General features: G+C 29.6%; 1 protein-coding gene across 3 annotated transcripts in view; it reads left to right on the plus strand.

The window, feature by feature from the left end:
* The window catches only part of LOC142324968 (odorant receptor 49a-like), a 69,850-nt gene extending 55,185 nt beyond the window's left edge, over positions 1 to 14,665 (plus strand). For all 3 annotated transcript variants that reach the window (XM_075366143.1, XM_075366145.1, XM_075366144.1), the window contains 3 exons: positions 10,223 to 10,324; positions 12,146 to 12,301; positions 14,525 to 14,665. In XM_075366143.1, the coding sequence (XP_075222258.1) occupies positions 10,223 to 10,324; positions 12,146 to 12,301; positions 14,525 to 14,584 (318 nt within the window). In that variant the 3' untranslated portion in view covers positions 14,585 to 14,665. The remainder of the gene's footprint in view (positions 1 to 10,222; positions 10,325 to 12,145; positions 12,302 to 14,524) is intronic.
* Positions 14,666 to 21,753: the final 7,088 nt, after the last annotated feature.

Raw genomic sequence — 21,753 nt, forward strand, 5'->3', positions numbered from 1 at the left:
ATTTATTGCATTTTTTTTTGTAAAATTTCTAATGTATAAAATACTTGGGGACAATAATAAAAATTGGTGGGGCAGCCGATCAAAGTTTAAAAATATCATTTTTTGAATTTTTTAAAACTTTTTTTAATATTATAAATATAAATAATATTACAGTAAAATTTCATCATAATTCACCCTCCCCCCTCACACTTACAAAAAAGAAATCGTAGGTAACTTTTTTTATTGGTTGTACATTTTCCAGTGGAATTGTGTTTAGTTCCTTTCATCTAATTTAATAAAGTTAGAAAAAGAACAAAAAAAATTCTTGAAAGGTAATTTTGGAGGTGGAGAAACAGAAAAAATAAAAAAATACTGATTTTTTTTTTTTTTTTTTGTTTATTAAAACATATAACTATAATTTTACAATAAAATTTTATCATAAATTACACCCGCTCTGAAAAAGAAATCTTAGTTAACTTTTTTCATATATCATTATTTTTCCACTATAATAGGAATAAATAATCAATGCCAGGAAAGTATTACAACTTTGTTGTCAGGTTTTTTCATAATAGTATGCAAATAATGGAACTGTAATACAGGTATTCATATATTAATCACATTTTTTTATAAGACAGCAAATCTTGTAATTGAAAGTTTTCACATAGATGTAAGTACTTATAAGACCATTCGTAAATGATTATAGTCTTTTTTTTAAGAGTTTATATAATCTGAAGATATATAACTTTGAAAATTTCTTGTGTTACTATAAGATTGATAATAATATCTTGAGAATTGTAAAAGAAAAATTCTTTACCTTATACACAATTCCTCAAGCTTATAGTAACACAAGAAATTTTTGAAGTTATATATCCTCATATTGTATAAAGTCTTAAAAAATACTAAAATCATTTACGAATGGTCTTATAAGTACCTACATGTATGTTCTGTCATTCTAGTGATGACCCAGTGGACAACAAGTAGTGAATTGTTTTCTCATCACTCGGATTCGCTTTTGGAATCGCAGCCTCCTTGTGATGTTTTCAGAATAGCAATATCCAACTAAGTGTTGCACCATGTAGGTGCAACACTACAATTAACTTGACATAATGTATATGTCAAGTTAATTGAACTTGACAATTGGTGACTTTAATAAAAAAAATACTGTTATTACTTTTATTGTAACAATAAGATTGATAAACAAGATTTTATTAAATCAGTAAAAGTATTAATTTATGCCAGAAAATTGGTTTTAAAGTCAAAATGATTTTGAAAGTTTGTACAGTTAATTAATTGCAGTATTTTTTTTATCTTCAATATTATTAAATTTTCCTCATTTTTTATGTTGTCTCAATTTAAAATTAACATTGATACTGCTATCAGAACTTACACCAATAGTGATATATTTGATGTGTTCAGCATTATAGACATTTCTTGAAAATTTACTCCATCTAGTGCATTATTATAAAATCAGTAAGGTTTTTTTTTGCAAATATTGATTTAACTCTTATACAAACAATTTCTAAATATTATAATTTAAACATTTGGTTATCTCTACTATTGAGATCATAGGCATAAAAGATGGATTCGTTTTTTCATATTAAAAGTAGAAAGAGAAATTAGTTACAAATTGTTTTGTTATTCTAATTTTTTTTGGGTATTTGGTGCATGTTCATTCGATGCTAGATAGAACATTAAGGTATGAAAACGTGAGCATTGTTAACATTTTCAGTTCTATCCTTCAAATTTTGTTTGTCTGCAGGAAAAAAAATTTACTAAATAAAGGAATTGAATGGAATGCGATTGTACACAATTATTTGGTTTCTATATTTATATGCTTACAAATATATTTCATTGTACAGGTAATTTTACAACATAAATTTTTATATAATATGATGACAGTAGGTTTAATATAAATGTCTGTTCTGTAAAAGCTGTAATAGATTAACAACTTTATTAAAATTCAGAATCTAATTTTGACCTCTGTAACCGTTAGCTGCCAACGAAACTTTTTAGTAAAACTTTTATTTATTCTGAAGTAAATAATAATAACTACACTTTCAGTTTCCACCTTTGCTTCACAGTTCCATGTGCTCTTTAATAAACACAGTCTGCACAAAATGTTCCAAGGCTGCGGCTAAAAAAAAAAGAATCAGAAAAAAATTTATTCATATTTAAACTTCTACATAGCCTCCCTTTAATGCAGTGCAATGTTTAGATAGGTTGTAAAAACCCTAGAAAAGTCACCTTTAGGTAGCTTGAAACACCTTCTTCTACGGTATATTTCTTCCATTATTCCACCTTTACTAGAACAGGAGGATCTTGACTTTAGGAAATAGAAAATAGTTGAAAGGGCTCTTGCATTGTCATCTTGTTTGGCCAAAAATTGGTTAAAAATCAATGATGATTGTGTGAACCGGCACATTATCGTGAAGCAGGAATCAACTCTTGGATCTATGAAAATGTTGTTGCAAATGATGAATTCAGTCTGTTGAACATTTCAGGTCATTTTGATAGACATCAGTAGTAATTCACATACAATACAGGCAGCATTCAGTAATTCAACTTTTTATTGCTATTTCTGATTACCGATCTCCCCTTTCTCTCATAGTCACATAATGACATGCAATAAAGTTTATTGTCATATGCTTGTTTTATCATTTTAAATGTTTCTGTACACATTTTTAAGCAAAAAAAAAAAAAACATATTTTATACACATTGTTTCATTTTTTAGTCACACAACTTGTACAAAGTTATAATCACAAAAACAAATATTTAACACAGACCACTTAACCAAACAGAACGAGCTATAGTAATGTTGTTTACAAGACTTTTGTTAACAAGTTAGAACTTTGTCCATGACATTGCGCCATTACTTATGATATTATAGCCTCAGTCCTGGAACTTATAGACTGTGTAGCTGTCCAAATATAATGTTATTGGTGATTTCATTAAATAAACTGTATAATTGTTAATCATTAAATATCAATCATTGAATAAACTGTATCGGTCCCGCCGATAGAACTTCAGATCAAGAGCAGGAAAGCGAGTGCGGAAGGGTGTAGTAGAGCTGAGACCGAGGCGATGACCCGACAGTGGTGGAAGGAAGTATGGGCAGAGACTAACGCTGCGGCCTGGACCAGAAGGTTAATAAGTGATTTGGACGCATGGCTGGATCGCCAACATGGCGAGGTGAACTTTTACATAACACAGATGATGTCGGGTCATGGATGTTTTGGTTACTATTTAAAAAGATTCGGCAAGAGAGACACACCCAACTGCGACTACTGCCAGGAGGTGGACGACGCAGAGCATACGATGTTTGAATGCCGAAGATGGGCACAATACAGACAATTCATAGCAGTCAATAACCTGAACGCGAATAACATAGTAGAGTGATCGCTAAGGAGGGAGCAGAACTGGAACGTTTTTAACAATTTCGCCGGTACGGTTCTTCGCACTAAGGAAGAGGAGGCGCGACGAAGGAATCGTTAGGTTCAATCGTTAATAGGGATAGGTGGACATTCCCGTCTCTGAGAGCCTGTATGTCCTGGCGTGCAGGTTTCGGTGAGGGGACAGGGACTATACAAATATATTTCATTGTACAGGTAATTTTACAACATAAATTTTTATATAATATGATGACAGTAGGTTTAATATAAATGTCTGTTCTGTAAAAGCTGTAATAGATTAACAACTTTATTAAAATTCAGAATCTAATTTTGACCTCTGTAACCGTTAGCTGCCAACGAAACTTTTTAGTAAAACTTTTATTTATTCTGAAGTAAATAATAATAACTACACTTTCAGTTTCCACCTTTGCTTCACAGTTCCATGTGCTCTTTAATAAACACAGTCTGCACAAAATGTTCCAAGGCTGCGGCTAAAAAAAAAAGAATCAGAAAAAAATTTATTCATATTTAAACTTCTACATAGCCTCCCTTTAATGCAGTGCAATGTTTAGATAGGTTGTAAAAACCCTAGAAAAGTCACCTTTAGGTAGCTTGAAACACCTTCTTCTACGGTATATTTCTTCCATTATTCCACCTTTACTAGAACAGGAGGATCTTGACTTTAGGAAATAGAAAATAGTTGAAAGGGCTCTTGCATTGTCATCTTGTTTGGCCAAAAATTGGTTAAAAATCAATGATGATTGTGTGAACCGGCACATTATCGTGAAGCAGGAATCAACTCTTGGATCTATGAAAATGTTGTTGCAAATGATGAATTCAGTCTGTTGAACATTTCAGGTCATTTTGATAGACATCAGTAGTAATTCACATACAATACAGGCAGCATTCAGTAATTCAACTTTTTATTGCTATTTCTGATTACCGATCTCCCCTTTCTCTCATAGTCACATAATGACATGCAATAAAGTTTATTGTCATATGCTTGTTTTATCATTTTAAATGTTTCTGTACACATTTTTAAGCAAAAAAAAAAAACATATTTTATACACATTGTTTCATTTTTTAGTCACACAACTTGTACAAAGTTATAATCACAAAAACAAATATTTAACACAGACCACTTAACCAAACAGAACGAGCTATAGTAATGTTGTTTACAAGACTTTTGTTAACAAGTTAGAACTTTGTCCATGACATTGCGCCATTACTTATGGTATTATAGCCTCAGTCCTGGAACTTATAGACTGTGTAGCTGTCCAAATATAATGTTATTGGTGATTTCATTAAATAAACTGTATAATTGTTAATCATTAAATATCAATCATTGAATAAACTGTATCGGTCCCGCCGATAGAACTTCAGATCAAGAGCAGGAAAGCGAGTGCGGAAGGGTGTAGTAGAGCTGAGACCGAGGCGATGACCCGACAGTGGTGGAAGGAAGTATGGGCAGAGACTAACGCTGCGGCCTGGACCAGAAGGTTAATAAGTGATTTGGACGCATGGCTGGATCGCCAACATGGCGAGGTGAACTTTTACATAACACAGATGATGTCGGGTCATGGATGTTTTGGTTACTATTTAAAAAGATTCGGCAAGAGAGACACACCCAACTGCGACTACTGCCAGGAGGTGGACGACGCAGAGCATACGATGTTTGAATGCCGAAGATGGGCACAATACAGACAATTCATAGCAGTCAATAACCTGAACGCGAATAACATAGTAGAGTGATCGCTAAGGAGGGAGCAGAACTGGAACGTTTTTAACAATTTCGCCGGTACGGTTCTTCGCACTAAGGAAGAGGAGGCGCGACGAAGGAATCGTTAGGTTCAATCGTTAATAGGGATAGGTGGACATTCCCGTCTCTGAGAGCCTGTATGTCCTGGCGTGCAGGTTTCGGTGAGGGGACAGGGACTCCAGGGAGATTTCGCGGGGATAAAATTAAAAGACCTAGACCCGGCCGGCGTGGCTGGTTTTGGGGGTGCGCGCGCTCCTTGTGCTGGTCGCGCTGGTTTGAGGCAAATGGCATAAAGACCGAGACCCGGTTTCTGTCGGCGGGGGTGGAAAACGGCATAGCCGGGCTTTGCCCTCGTCGGCGGGAATTAGAGGCAGGCAAGAAAAGATCTAGTACCGGGGCGGTTGACCTGCCGTGCCGGGTGTAAAACCGGTGGGCGGGAAGACCGCCTTAGAGTCAAAAGACACGTCTTTGGGCCGAGTATACTTAATTGGATGTCCGGCCCAGGGATGTAGGGAAGAAAAAAAACTGTATAATTATTGTTTATTTTGTGTTTGATAGGTTAGTATTTGATGTCTTGATTTTAATTTGCTATTACATGTGTTATTTCTAAGAGCAGCTTTTGCTAATATTTGAATACGATTTTGTGTTTTAGCTATTAAAATACTTTTTTAATTTATTGACTAATCCATATATTACATATGTTTATAGTGAAATGCCATGTTCTATTCAGTTGGTTGGTGCATGATTTTTTTAGTTAATGAAACTATAAATTTATTCTAACTTACAATTTTTATTTTTTTTTGTAAAATTTTGAGTAACTGTAACAAATTTTTATTGTAAAGACCAAAACAATTATTTATTTTGTAAAATAATTTGAATAATTAATTGTTTTTAATGAGATATACTTTTATTGTGATTCATTGTTGAATAATGGTTTAATGTAGACCTATCTAAACACTTGAGAAATGTAAAACACTTTTGCGATCTCCGCAGCATAATAGCAAGTAATGGCGTCTCAGCCTTTCATCTGGAGGTCCAGGGTTCAAACCCCAGTCAAGCATGGCATTTTTCATACCCTATGAAATTCTATTTCCACATTCCCACAGAAACGCTTCATCAACTTTATGAGAGGAATTAATACATCAGGCAGAAATAAAAGATCCACCGGGTTGATCTAGTGGTGAACACATCTTCACAAATCAGCTGATTTCATAGTCAAGAGTTCCAATGTTCAAACCCTAATACAGGCAGTACTAGGGTTTGTGTTACTTTCATATGGATTTGAATACTAGATCGTGGATACCAGTGATCTTTGGTGGTTGGGTTTCAATTAATCACACATCTCAGACATGGTCGACCTGAGAATGTACAAGAGACTGTACAAGTATGGTGCTTCACTTGCACCATACATATCATCCTCATTCATCCTCTGAAATAATACCTGACGATGATTCCCACAGGCTAAACAGTAAAAAAGACAGAAATAAAAAATAATCTTCAAGTATTCTTGGTAAAACAAGGCTTATTTTGATTTTTATTTAGAATTATACACAGCCAGGTGAAGAGCATACAACAGCAATTGTAACATATCAAATCCTTAGCTATAAATCAAATACAGCAACCAACCAACTCAGATATTCAATACATATTCAGCAATATTAAACATGTATATGTGTCCAATATATTTGAAGTCAAATAAAAAACAATTAAAATAAATAAAACAAGTTAAAAATATTTTAAAAAATGGATATTTGGAAAAACTGCAACAACATAAAAGAGAATAAAGTAATAAAAGAAGAAATACATTATAATAAATACATTTGATAAAGAAAAATAAAATTAATACTATACACTAAATCAAAAAACAAAAGAAAAACAATGTATCTCTGTCTGAGAACACAAACAGTTCAAAGGAAGATCTCTTAAGTCATAGGATAAATAGTTTTGGTTGTCCCAGGCAACCAAAACAAAACTATTTGTACAAATAATATGTTTAGATTATTTATAAGAATGGAAAAATCAAGCAAAGTACAAGCAATTAATTAAAAATTTCACTGCATTATTACAACATAAATTAATGCAATATATTTTAAGACATTTATACAGGTTACTTTGCATCCATTTGGGTTAAATCTCATAAATGATTTAACCAAAAGTTTGGAGTGGATCAATCTTCATAAATTACAAAATATTAAATCTGTTAGATTAAAAAAAAAGAATAGCTTAATTAAAAAATAACATCAGAAAGAGTACTGAAAATAATGTCTTCAAAATTTGTTTGGAGATATTTCTATACAATCCTATGCCTTTAAAATTTGAATTTGACAATTTTTTCTAACTATTCACTTTTACAATTTATTAATATGAAAAATGGTTAGCCTTAGCCATTGATTTAAACCAAACTAAACTCAAATTTCACTTAAACCAAGTTATTTACTTTGTAAATAATGTATATTGCAAACAGAAAATAACAAAAAACCCAAATTACAGCACCCCCTGTTAGCACAGAAGTACCAAAAATGTTTTTGTTTACACATTAAATGATTTATAAGTATAGTAAGTATTAAGTGATTTATAAGTATAGATGCAATTTTTTATTCATATTAGTTAGTAGGTTATAAATACCTAACAAATAACAATAAAAGTTCAATAGACCTTTCTAACTTGGTTTTTAAAGATTTTATTATTATTATTATATTTTTTAAGAGGTGTATCTGAATATAAATGTCCTTTAAACCGCAATTAGAGAGGTAGATGATAAATTTTAATTTATTTTTTGTATAGATCGTAATCTATACAAAAATAATCGTAAAACTCTAATATGAGGTAAAAATATCTTCTTTCATTCAAAAAGTTATCACAGAATATAATGATATGCATGATAGGATTATGAATATAAGTATATTACTATAACCTCATTATTTTGTCAATGCAATCTGCTAAAGACAAAATAAAATAATAATGTAATGATTAGATTCATAATTATTGGATCACTATGTAATATATTTTGCATTTTAGTTTCTTGAAGTATGAAATATCATTTACAAAACCGTAATAAACTTAAAAACTACTACAGCTAAAACTAAAACAGTTACTTCAGCATAATCAAAGACAGCAGTAGAGTTTTATAAGATTATCTATCCAAAGGCTTTTTCATTAGATGATCTGCATGTCCGTCACCAAAATTTACAAGGTTGTACACAATCTTACTAAGACACATGGAGAAGCCAGTCTAACAATATATTAGCTCTAACTGCTATATTCCAGAAAACTAGGTTTTCATTAAATAAGGCTTTGTGATAGAAGTCATATTGTAAAAATATTTAAAAGTTTCAAAAATTGTGGTTGTAAAATTCAGCAGAAAATTGTTCATCATTAATTGAAAATTGTCTAAACTTACTAAGAAAGTGAACACTGTCATAAACACTATTATAAAAAAAAGAAAGAGAATAAAGCAAAGCGATTGTAATAATATGAGGTAAAAATATCTTCTTTCATTCAAAAAGTTATCACAGAATATAATGATATGCATGATAGGATTATGAATATAAGTATATTACTATAACCTCATTATTTTGTCAATGCAATCTGCTAAAGACAAAATAAAATAATAATGTAATGATTAGATTCATAATTATTGGATCACTATGTAATATATTTTGCATTTTAGTTTCTTGAAGTATGAAATATCATTTACAAAACCGTAATAAACTTAAAAACTACTACAGCTAAAACTAAAACAGTTACTTCAGCATAATCAAAGACAGCAGTAGAGTTTTATAAGATTATCTATCCAAAGGCTTTTTCATTAGATGATCTGCATGTCCGTCACCAAAATTTACAAGGTTGTACACAATCTTACTAAGACACATGGAGAAGCCAGTCTAACAATATATTAGCTCTAACTGCTATATTCCAGAAAACTAGGTTTTCATTAAATAAGGCTTTGTGATAGAAGTCATATTGTAAAAATATTTAAAAGTTTCAAAAATTGTGGTTGTAAAATTCAGCAGAAAATTGTTCATCATTAATTGAAAATTGTCTAAACTTACTAAGAAAGTGAACACTGTCATAAACACTATTATAAAATAAAAGAAAGAGAATAAAGCAAAGCGATTGTAAAAAGGAAAGTTGCTTAAGTCACTTCAGTAGTTGTGAACCGATTAATGAGGGAATACTCCCAAGAAAATGAGAGGTGAGTGATGTACAGTTTGGCTAGGGCAGAATTGGTTAACCCACCGGGTTGGTCTAGTGGTGAACGCGTCTTCCCAAATCAGCTGATTTGGAAGTTGAGAGTTCCAGCGTTCAAGTCCTACTAAAGTCAGTTATTTTTACACGGATTTGAATACTAGATCGTGGATACCAGTGTTCTTTGGTGGTTGAGTTTCAATTAACCACACATCTCAGGGATGGTCGAACTGAGAATGTACAAGACTACACACTTCATTTACACTCATACATATCATCCTCATTCATCCTCTGAAGAATTATCTAAACGGTAGTTATCGGAGGCTAACAGGAAAATGAAAGGGCAGAATTGGTGGTTGTGCCACTACCATAATTTATTCAATTCCTAATTTTAGTTTTTTCACAAATTAAATGGTCCCTCATTTTATCTTTGTTCATATAAATAGAATCCAACCTTCAGTCATTTCTGGCCATCTAATGGAATTTATACTGTTAGGTGATTCAGCGGGATGGAAAAATCGACTAAATCAAACATACCAACCATCCATTCTCATTCCTTACCCCCAGCTTAGTTTTTGTGAGTAATGTCAGCAAGGCCAGAGCAATACTGAGCGTGACTAGACTGCAGTGCCACTGTATTGAAATTGTGATCTAGTGGCTGCTTGTGGACTGATCTGGAAGTGCCTGCTTGTTGGATGAAGCTTGACATTCTGATTCCACCTGAAATACAAATGTTCTCTATTGGCTCTTAAAATTCAGGCAGTCCTTTCACCTGCTGAAATATTTAACCCTAATACTCAATAAAAAAATAGGAGATCATTTATATAATTTTATCTTAGTTGTGGCCCTTTAATGAAGTGAATAAAATAAACTAAAAAAAGTTATACCTATATAATTTCTTTTCAGAAAAGTGACATCTATTTTAAAATATCTGAAGGGTTACAATGCCTTGTTGCAACATATTTAACGTATTTATTAGACGTATCAGGTGAAAACATCATTACTGAGGTGAGCAGACATAATTCATATAATTTCTTACTCAAAAAATTTCAGGTTCCCTGAAATTTTATTCTATGTCTATAAGCATATTTTTTATTTCATTTAAATGTGTATTTTCATGTAAGGAAATATTTTGACTAGTAACAATGTAAATTCTATAATTAAGGTTCTAACAATACATATAATTCATTATATAATGCATATGTGATGAAAAAATAAAATTTGTGTTTATTCATTAAAAAAAATTTGTTGGCAAACATTATGTGACACTACTCTTTAGAAAGATGAATTTTGGAGAATGTAACAACTTAAATATTCACACCAAAATAACATAATTAATTATAAGAGTGAATGGTTTTCTTTAAGTTGAATCTTAAGTCTGGTAATTTTTTAGTACAGTAGTTTTGAGTTCTAAAGGCTGATATTGGGCCTACATTCTGACAATTCATACAGCTTGGGTTTTTAATGAATTGTTATTTCTCATTGTAGTGTCCATCATCGTTTCAACCAAATCTTGTATGTAAATGTATGTTATGTGTCATAACATAATAATTGTTGGGAATCTAACATGTAACAAGTAACGGTAACAAGTCATTCCCAAATCCTTTCTAAAAAAAAAATAACCATTCAAGCCCGTGTTTACTAAGCAAAGTAAAGAATGGCCATTGCCTTTATCACTATCCCAATTTTTCTCTGCATGTAAGCATGCAGACCCATTGGAATGAAAGTTATATTCCGCATGCCAAAAACACACATTCACCTCAGAGCTGGCTGAAAACTGTAAATCATTAATATTAGAGAATGCAACTTTGATTTATGCCTCATTTGCCTAAGTTGCTAATCAGAATCATAGTTATAAAAACGACAAGTTACAAAGAAGCAGCAGCTATAATACTGCTTCAAATAATTAGTGAAGCAATAAGTGATCTATATCGATCACAAAAATTAAGATTAATTAGATTCTATTGTACGAAAGCTTAGTACTTTTGACTTAATTTGTGACTATTTAAACTTTTGTGTAATTAACAATCAGATAGCCCAGTGGGAATCCAGCTGAACAGTTTACAGTTCAGCTGTAATATTTATACTTACATTGGTAAGTAACTAATACCTAAAAAGATGAAATAATATTATCTTTTTAGTTTTAGGATGGTTTTATCAGTTTTATATTTTTACAAGTTATTTCTTTTATGTTTTATAATCTTCAATTCTACTGAATGCATTTGTTATTTAATACTTATATAGAACTATTATAATCCTCTTCATGTATATATATATATATATATATATATTTGCAACCCCATTAATGGAGGTCTGTTCATAGTTGGATATTTTTCCATATCACATTACTTTAGGAATGTGGAAGGGTTTTTCATAGGGAAACCTAGCCTATTCTCAGGTAGCTCTTTAGTAACTGGAGAAAAGTACAATTTTTCAACATGTATTGAGCTGGTCAATGCATATTCATTGGCCAGTAATGTGTGATTACATCCTGAATAAAGAAACCCCCCTATCCCTTGAAAAAATTACAAACAAGATGTAGAATTACTGTTAGAAGAGTTCTTGACACTCATTTGGATTAGTTTGGTATTTCACTTGGTGGTTCTGATGAATTTATTACTAGCTTTCTGACAATTTATTCTTTCTTATTATCATAATCTCTGCTTCCCTTGAGAATTTCATGGCTTTTGTTAAGACACCTATTGGATCACTGGGTAGGATATTGGAATTGATAGCTACTATATATTATTCTCAGTAAAATTTAAAAAAATTATTCAATGAATTTTTTTGATGGTAAAAAGAATTTAACAAATGTTATTCTTTATTCAGGGTGAAAATTTAAGGAATGCATTCTATGAATTTTCATGGATTGATAAGCCAGAATCGTTAAAAAAGGCATTGTTAATTGTTATGGCTCAAAGTAATATACCAATTCAAATCAAACCACTTGGTCTACATGTATTGAATTTAAAAAATTTTGCATTGGCAAGTACAAACTTATTACTAATATTAAAATATATATATTACAGTTTTTAAGTACATATGGTTTCAGCCATCAAATTTGGCCAAATTCGTATTTGTGTTGGTTACAGTTCATCACGCAACTGCTGCCACTGGATCTACTATATTATCTAAAAACATCAATTTTTTAATTAAAGGCACTATAGAAAAAAATTGTTTTTAAATGTAAGCCGGTTTTATGGAAATTAATAGAAACTGAAATTTTAAAATAATTTATGTAGTACTTATGAATCATACTATAAATCATGTAATATATTAGTTTTACTAATAACACACACTTACAGTATGAAATAATTAATATATTTGTATACTATATTAATTATATCTATGTTATTTTAAGTATATTTACATGTAATGTTTGATCTTGTTATCCTTTTTATTTGTTCTTGCAAGTTACAAAGAAAATTAACCATAAAATCCTTTAATAACCTTTGTTCTTTTCTGTTAAAATATTATTTGTACATTGTAACTATCACTATATACTTTGCATCTAAGATTAACCCTCTTATTAAAGCCTACTTTCCTTCTTTCAAACATGAAGATTTTAATAATTCATGTGTATAATTTCATAATCTCATCGACTCATTCCAACAAAAATAAAGTCACATTAATATAATTAAAAAGGCCTTGAGAAAATGTAGATTTTCAAAAAACAGATCACACAAAGAACACAACCACCAAACACAAATTCACTTGTGAGAGATAAACTATACTACTTATGAACAATTTTCTATATCAGAAAAAGTGATTAAACACTTTCATAAAAGCCTCCATATAATCAATATAGAGAAAAAATTTTCCACTGCCTCATAAATATACCAGCATTAACAACAACCTAAGTATTCCACACGTAGACAGCTTACGATCACATTTTTGCTTTGAACACTGTGAAGAATAAGATACATGCAAATTATTACTAAATGTAAACACAATTTAACTATTTTTAACACTTTTTAACTATATTCTAAAAATATGTCTTCATAATTATAAAAAAATATTGACACCATATTAAAAAGTGGAGCATTTCACTAGAGATGGCCACAAAGAAGACTGAAAACAAGTTGATATAAGTTTAAAAATGCTATTTTAAAATTTATTACCTTTTCATAAATGAATCATTATAGATTATCAAAGAGAAATTTTGTATCAACTTAAGTAAATTCTATTTTTATAAAACTTCCATTTCTTCAATTACCCCAACAGTATCAGGAAAAATCATATTTTCCCCTGGAAAGGCAATTGACATAACATGTATAGTTACTAAAAACTGGTATCAACCACATATCATAGTTAAAGGAGCTTCAAGTTTATAAAAATCTTTCCCATTTTCTTATTATTATTATTCAAGTGAAATAAAAATAATTTTGAATAAAATACATTACATAAATCATAAAGAATTTGATTTAAGAATTATCCCATCAAGTTTTTGAGTTCCTTTGACAATAACCTTTCTTTATTGATGCACTTTTATGAAGTATGTAAACTACAAACTTATGTATACTACGCATAAATTTCTACTTTTGGATTAGAAGCACCCTTTCTGCTGAACTCAGAAAACCAGGTTTTACTATTAAACTGCTATTTCAGATAGTTTCAAATAACAATAGTTGGCGAGTATCAAAGTAATAAAAAAATTAATTGAAGACATTGATAATACGTTCACTCAGACAAATGTAATTTGCAACTTGAAATTCACTTTTAGGCTATTTTAGGCCAGACCTAAAAAAAACTGAAAACACCTATTTACTGGCCTACAGCATTTTTGAAGATGAATCACTAAAAAACTATGAATTTTTTAGAAAAAGTCTGAAATGAATTTTCATTTTTTGCAAAGAATTCAATTCTGCAATAAAAAATATAGGTTCCTATTAAAAAAAAATTAAGTTGACCTTTATTTGACCTTATCAAGGACAACATAGGCTGTGGACTTTCAATTTCAATTGAATGGAAAAACTTTAATCGGAAATACTTTTTCCTAAAATCTGTAGTTTTTGAGATGTGGCTTGATTTAAATGGACCACCCGGGTAATGTTTACGTAATAACTAATAACAAATCCCAGAGTTGTTAAATTTTAAAGATTTTTGTCTAAAATAGAGTTCATTACTTACATAGTCAAATATTTACATACTGACACTTTTTTTCTTTAATCAATTGAAGCTAATTCGTTTACTTTTTTTTAATTTTAGGTAATGAATGCAGCATATTCTTATTACAATTTACTGAATACCTTTGACAAAAAAAATTAATTAAACATTCAGTATAACAGTAACTATTATTATTACGTATAATGTAGTATTGTGTGTGTAATAAATTTTAATTAATAATAATTTTTTATTTAATTATTACCTTAAATTCACAAATAAGCGCCTTACTAAAAAATTGTATTTATTATATTGCGCTACTAGTTTTATAAAGTACTACTAGCGGTAAATAAAATTCACAAAATGACTATGGTATTTAAGAAATCCTAACTGTATTAATTTATACTCAAATATTCTTGAATTTCAGCATAGCATAATAATTTTTTAATTTAAAGCACTAGCCCCACTCAGGAGATCAAAAATATTTATATAATTTTTATTTGTAAATAAATATGAATTATAAATAATTTCTATCATTTTGATAACATAAAATCATTACTCCAAAAAATCTTTTCAGCAAATATAGGAAAAATAAGAACACTTCAAATGTACTACCATCTTGCACAACTTATGGTAATTCATAAATTAAACATCATAATATGTTCAAAATCAGACAAAACGATTGAATGAGAGCTAATTACAGCTTTGAATAAATTCTGGAATATTTTTTGATAATTTATGAATTAAAAAGGTACAACAGAAGAAAAAATATGATTCATTCTCTCATATAAATATTTCAAATTTTCAGATAAGAATTTATTTTTCAAAAATAAATTGAAACCAAATGTAGTTTATTGTATTTTATACTAGAGAAAATTGTCCTATTTGCAAATAATATTAATAAATTAAACTAAAATAAATAATCACTTATTAAATAAATGGTAAAAATTGAAAAAAAATATTTATTGTATATAATTCTACTAGGAATTATTATCGGTTCATGTGACATTCTATAAAAGTAGGATTAACAAGATAGTAGTAGAGTGTTCAGAATACTGTTATTTGCAGTATTATACAGAATTGAAAAAATTCTTCCAACTTCCATGACTACGTTTCCTTGTGTGAAGGCATCTGCATAATCAGAAAAAAACAGACTTAAACTGAACTTATTCTGATGCTCAACTCATGTTAGCGTTAATTAATAGCTCTGTTTTCAGGAAAGCGATGCAACTCTTGACAAATAGTATGGAGCTTTTTTGGTGGAGGTGGTAAATTAAAAATTTTAAAAACAAAAAGAGTATTAGATAGGTAAACTGGTATAATTTTTTACTGAAAGTTACAGTAACTAATCAGCTTTACGTATGATAAAGGTTCTTGATCTAAGGGATCATTATTTGATGTGATAATGACAAGGGGGAGATAAGAAAAATGCTAAAAGCACAAGTATTGACGGAACCACTTATGATTTTTTTAAAGCACTTTCTCTGATGTGGATAAATTACTTTATTAATTTATTAAATAGTATATTTTCTAGTAGTAATCTACCTAAGAATAAATAGGCAATGTAAAAAGGTAAGAATGGAAAAAGAGTTAATTTAAAAATAGTAATTGTCAAAAGTTGCAGGTTTGTAACAGCCACATATGAGAAAAAAATATTGCAGACGAACCAGAAGTAATATACAAAACAAAAAATAGTATACGCGTTAATCATTTTAATTTTGCTTTGCTTGACGCAATTGTAACATCTGAATAGTTAAAAATAACAGAAATTAAACATAATATTAAAACAAGACCAGAAAAATATTAATTGATTTAACTGGAAAATTATTTTTTCAAAATTTTTAAAAAGATGGAATTAATAAGAAAGAAACTCATTTGGATGAAAATAATATATTTGTGGCAAAACAATATTAATATTGTCTCTGTAAATAGGAAATTCACAAAAAGTTCATCACTAAGTTGCGTAGTAGAGGAAGTAGACATCATCTCTGTTTTCAAGACTTATAAAAAAAATTACTTTCTTTAAATTAAATAACTATTTACACAGATAATTTCATTTTGTAACAAATATTTTAATGGAAATATTATTGGATAATTATTACTCATTTATTGAATTATTTTTTACTCTTTTGATTCGTTCCACATTCGAAAATACCTAGTTTATTAATGCACTATAAATAAAATACAATAATAAAAAGTATTATTAAATATATGCATAAAAACACAGTAGATATTATTAAAAAAAAGCAGGCATGACTTTTGATCTGACTTAAAAATATTCATATGTAGGTTAGCTTAAAAAATCTGCTAAAGTTTTTTTCAAAATCTAACACCCTCCTCAATAAAGACTAAAATAAGAAAAATTAAATTTTCAAAAATATTTTTCGTCACTTCGCAATCCAGGGTCTATAATTAAAAAACCAAAACTGTTGACATTTCTTGATAGTTCAAAATATGAAATATAAACTTTCAAAAAACTGTTGAAACTATATTTAAACCAAAGGAGGTAGAGCAAAAGAACAAAAAAAAAATTAAAAATAAGAGGTGGGGTTGTTTTTAGAAAAAAAATTTGAATTATTTATATATGTATGGAAAGTAACAAATTTTCTTTATTAAAGTTTTCCCTAATTTGTCTCTGAAGAAAATCATAATTGATTTTTCGCGATATTCCCCAATCCCTTAATGAATTTTGGAAAAAAATTAATATTATCAATTCCCCATTTATAGAAATATTTGAGCCAAATTTGAGAAAATCAGTATGGTCAATCCTGAAACATAAGATCGTAAGAAGTATGACACAAATGTATGTTTTTGGGTTACATGAACTGGTTGGACTCTAAAATGTAAAAATTTGCAAAATCAACCGGTACCCCTTTTTTGATATGACCACCATACCTTTCCCTTTAATATAGTTATTCTAGCTATATTTGCCAAGAAAGTAAAATTTAAAATGTCAGTGGTGAGCTTGATCAGTATTTGAATAAAATGAAATATTTTATTCTTCACCCATTCAGTAAAATAATTGAAAGTGTTAGTAAGTAGCTCTAACGATTTACTTTTGTCTTTAAAAAAAAAATTGTATATATATTAAAAACTATAAACGATTTGAGCTACCTGAAAAAAGCAAATTAATAAACCGTCTATGAACCCTCTGTGATTACTGTTGGAAAATAAATTCATCTTTGTAATTTTTGATGAAGATAACAGTAAAAACATTCAAACTGACTGGATATCATACTCAACTGTTTTAAAATTAAAAAAAAATTCTTAAGCGTGATAGATATATATATATATGTATGTGTTACATATTTGTGTTATATATGTAACACATACATATATATATGTAAAATCACAAGGAGAATTACATAACTTAATAACCTTAATTTTTACTTCAAAAACTGTAGAAATGTACAGTATGACAAAATTACAAAATTAAACATATTTAATTTTAAGTAAACACTTGCACCTACGGCCCCCGTGGTGCAAGTGTTAGCGTCTCAGCCTTTCATTCGGAGGTTCCGGGTTCGAATCCTGGTCAGGCATGCCATTTTCACACGCTACAAATCTTTCATCTCATCCTCTGAAGCAATACCTAAAGTTAGTCCTGGAGGTTAAAAAAAAAATTACAGATCAAATCAGAGTAATGATGATATTTGTCTAAATTTGTAACGTTGTATAAAACTTTTTCAAATAAATATCGGCTTTTATTAATTTTTGTATTTTACTTTTTTTAAATTTTAATACATTATTTTCAATATTAAATGGATAAATATTGATTTATGAGTATTAGATGTAGTGTACACAATCCACCAAGTTGGTCTAGTGCACTTGTCATTGCAAATCAGCTGATTTCAAAGTCGAGAGTTCTAAGGTTCAAATCTTAGTATACAGATTTGAGTACTAGACTTTGAATACAGTGTTTTTTGGTGGTTGAGTGTCAATTAACCACACAGCTCAGTAAGCGTCGAACTGAAACTGTTCAAGACTACACTTCATTTACATACATTCATACATATCAACCTCATTCATCCTCTGAAGTAATATCTGGATGGTAATTCCCAAAGGCTAAACACGAAAAGAAAGAAAGATGTATTTATACAACCATTATAACATTATGAAGACTGCGTTTTACTTTCTAATAATTTTATATCGTTTGCATTTATACTACTATAAATTGTTTTTATATTTCTTATTAAAAAAAGATTCAATGAATCTTTTTCTTTGAGTTACAAAAATGAACTGGTGATTGTTTGGAGTATTTATATCTCTATCTTCATATTGAAAGCAACTTATGGGAGTAAAATTTATATGCCCACAAACAGCCTTCACTTTCTTCCAAACATCTGATGCAGTTTTGTTTCTGTTAATGGATGATATATTGTTGCCAGAATTGTTTTACGGAATACGTCATTAGTCTTTTCACATATGCCCTATGTTTTTTTTAAATACAATCAAATTTTCTAATACAGAATGTTTCTTGAATGTGTTGTATATTTTTTTCTTCCTTTTTATAGCTTCACTTCATTACTCAATCGTGGAACCTGGCTTCTTCAGTTTCCCAGATGTTCTGAGAATATATCTTAATATAGAGTCAAATATAATATTCAAACCAATGTAACTGGTTATAAATGATTAATAATCATTAATATTGATTTTATTTTTATCTGATCTATTTATAATCCAAAGAAATATATAACTTTCTTTAATAAGACCTAAACAAAAGAATAACAACTATACTGAAATATTCCTTCATATATATTAATCAGGTATTAATAAGCTGCAAGAAAACTCATCACATGAACGAGGGAGTTCAATCACGTAAAAGATTCTGAACCAAGTAAAAGCTGTACTAGTGATTTTCACAATATCAAATTATTTTACTTTGATTATGTACCTTAAAAACTTGTGAAAAATGCTAAACCTGAATGGAATTTTAACCTTTAATATCCAGATTAAAAGTGGATTACTGGCGTTATTTGGTAGTTGGGTTTCAATTAACTACACATATCAGGAATGGTCAACCTGAGACTCAGAAGACTACACTTCATTTACATACCATACATATTAACCTCTTTAAGTACATAATAATACCTTATATTGGTTCTGGAGGCTAAACAGAAAATGAAAGAAAGATGAAAAGTGGAGATCATCAGTATTATTTTCAAACAAGTCTATCAAAATGTGTTTATGTGCATGCAATTGAATTCTTGCCATGCAAAAAAAATAAAACGAATATTTTTGATCGTTAATTTCAACACTTTTCAGGTATATACTTCGGTGCCGATTTACGTCCGTACTTAATACACCTGTTACACGCCGGTACAGTTTGACCAGACATGTCACAGGTTCCAAAAATTTCGGGAAATATTCGACGTGAGGGGGGTTGCAGGTAATTGATTATTAAATATGTAATTTACGTTACACAATTTCCGGGAAGAAGTCTCAACATATTTTAGAACAGAACACATAATTAAAGTATGAATATAAAGAGAGATGCTTTTCATAGAACAGATTTTTGTTTTTTAAAAATGTTATTCTACTATTCTAAGAAAGTCATTTATCTTGAAATTTAACTTTAAATAAAAAAAGGGAAATAGTGTTTTTTGATAAAGCTGTCAAACCAAAAATTAGTATATCTATTTTATCGCTAGATAGCAGTAGTAGTAGTAGTAGTAGTAGTAGTAGTAGTAGTAGTAGATAAAGTACTGTCTCGTGTAGTGAACCGTATATATTATTTTTGCAACTCTACAAATACTCAAATAGCCAAAAAATGGCTATTTAATAATTTTACTATTATTATTTTCTTTTTTTTTCTTTTAGAGTTTTAGGGGCATCGACTTCTATGGTGATTAGCCCCTTCCACAATAAAAAAGAAAAAAGATTCTATATCCTCCCAGTACGAAAACTCTAGCGACATAGTCAAAATACAAAATATCTTTTCCTCCACCGAAAAACAAAAACTCAGGCGACTTAGTGAAGTCTTGTCAAAATAATAGAGCATCTAAAGTCAATGGTTAATGAAAACCCCAAAAACACAACATAACAAGGGTGTAAAGGCCCTTGTCATTTTAAAATATTTCTAGCTATTTCTTACGAAATTTAATCATAACACTCAAAACAAAACTTGTCGGTGATGTAGACTGAAATACACATCAATAAAAAATATTATACGAAAACGTGTAAAGGGCCCTTGCCGTTTAACATCGCACGAAAAATACTTATATTCAATCTCAAAAATATCTATATTAATTAAAAATTGAAATTATATTTATTTCTAAAAAAACTCAATTAAGATACTTTATCGCCTAGGTTTTCCTTTAGGTCATCCTTTTTTTTTTGCTTTTCTCCATTTTCCTGAGAGGGCTCGATGTCGAATTCTACTGTGTCTGATATATCCGACATCGATTCCTTGGTTCCTCCGGTGGAAAACGCGGATGATCTCCTGCTGCCGGTATCGGATGACACTAGCTCCGTTGGCGCAGCCAGAAGCACATCACAGTAAAGACTGGAAGTGCTCTGCAAGAACGCGTGGGGCGATCGAATGCATCGCCTTCTTAACTAAAGGCCTCTGTGATTTCGGAGGCTCCATTTTAGCTTTCCCCAAATCTTCCTTCTCTAAGATGTAATGTCCATTTTCGAATAAATAATTCATTTATTCAGTGTATATAAAATTTCAATGGAATTTAATATTTTACACACACAACACATTTTTACATAACTTTTTCTCACCATATGATAAACAAAAGTCATGGCTTCAGAATATAACTATTTTCTTATTCTAAAATAAAATGTAATCTTTAATTCACTACACTATAAAAACACTCATTATGTTCTAATAATTACTGTCAATAGAAATCTAAACAAAACAGTTGCTTATTGCAAGAATGCGAAATACAATTAGCATATTTAAATTAGCTGTAAATTACTGTTCAAAAACTCAGTTTTAATTTCATTTTAAAATGTGAATTAAAAATTCAAATAACAAAATAAATCTGAATGGACAGAAAACTGTAATTGATAAATGAAAGCAATCACCAATTCATTTTCCTAACTCAAAGAACAAGATTCATAGAAACTTTTTTAATAAAAAATATAAAAACAATTTACATTATAAGTGAAAATGACATAAAGCTATTAAAAAGTAAAATACATTCTTAATGACGTTACAATAGTTGTATAAATATATCTTTTGAAATGTAATGTAGGATTAGATATATTTTACATTGCAACACCAAAATTCAAAATGTGTTTGTATATATATAATGAGTTAAATATAACGGGTTAGTCTAGTGATTAACTGATCACCTCAAAATCAGCTGATTTTTGAAGTCGAG

The sequence above is a fragment of the Lycorma delicatula genome, chromosome 5 (assembly GCF_047948215.1).
Source record: "Lycorma delicatula isolate Av1 chromosome 5, ASM4794821v1, whole genome shotgun sequence".
Taxonomy (NCBI): domain Eukaryota; kingdom Metazoa; phylum Arthropoda; class Insecta; order Hemiptera; family Fulgoridae; genus Lycorma; species Lycorma delicatula.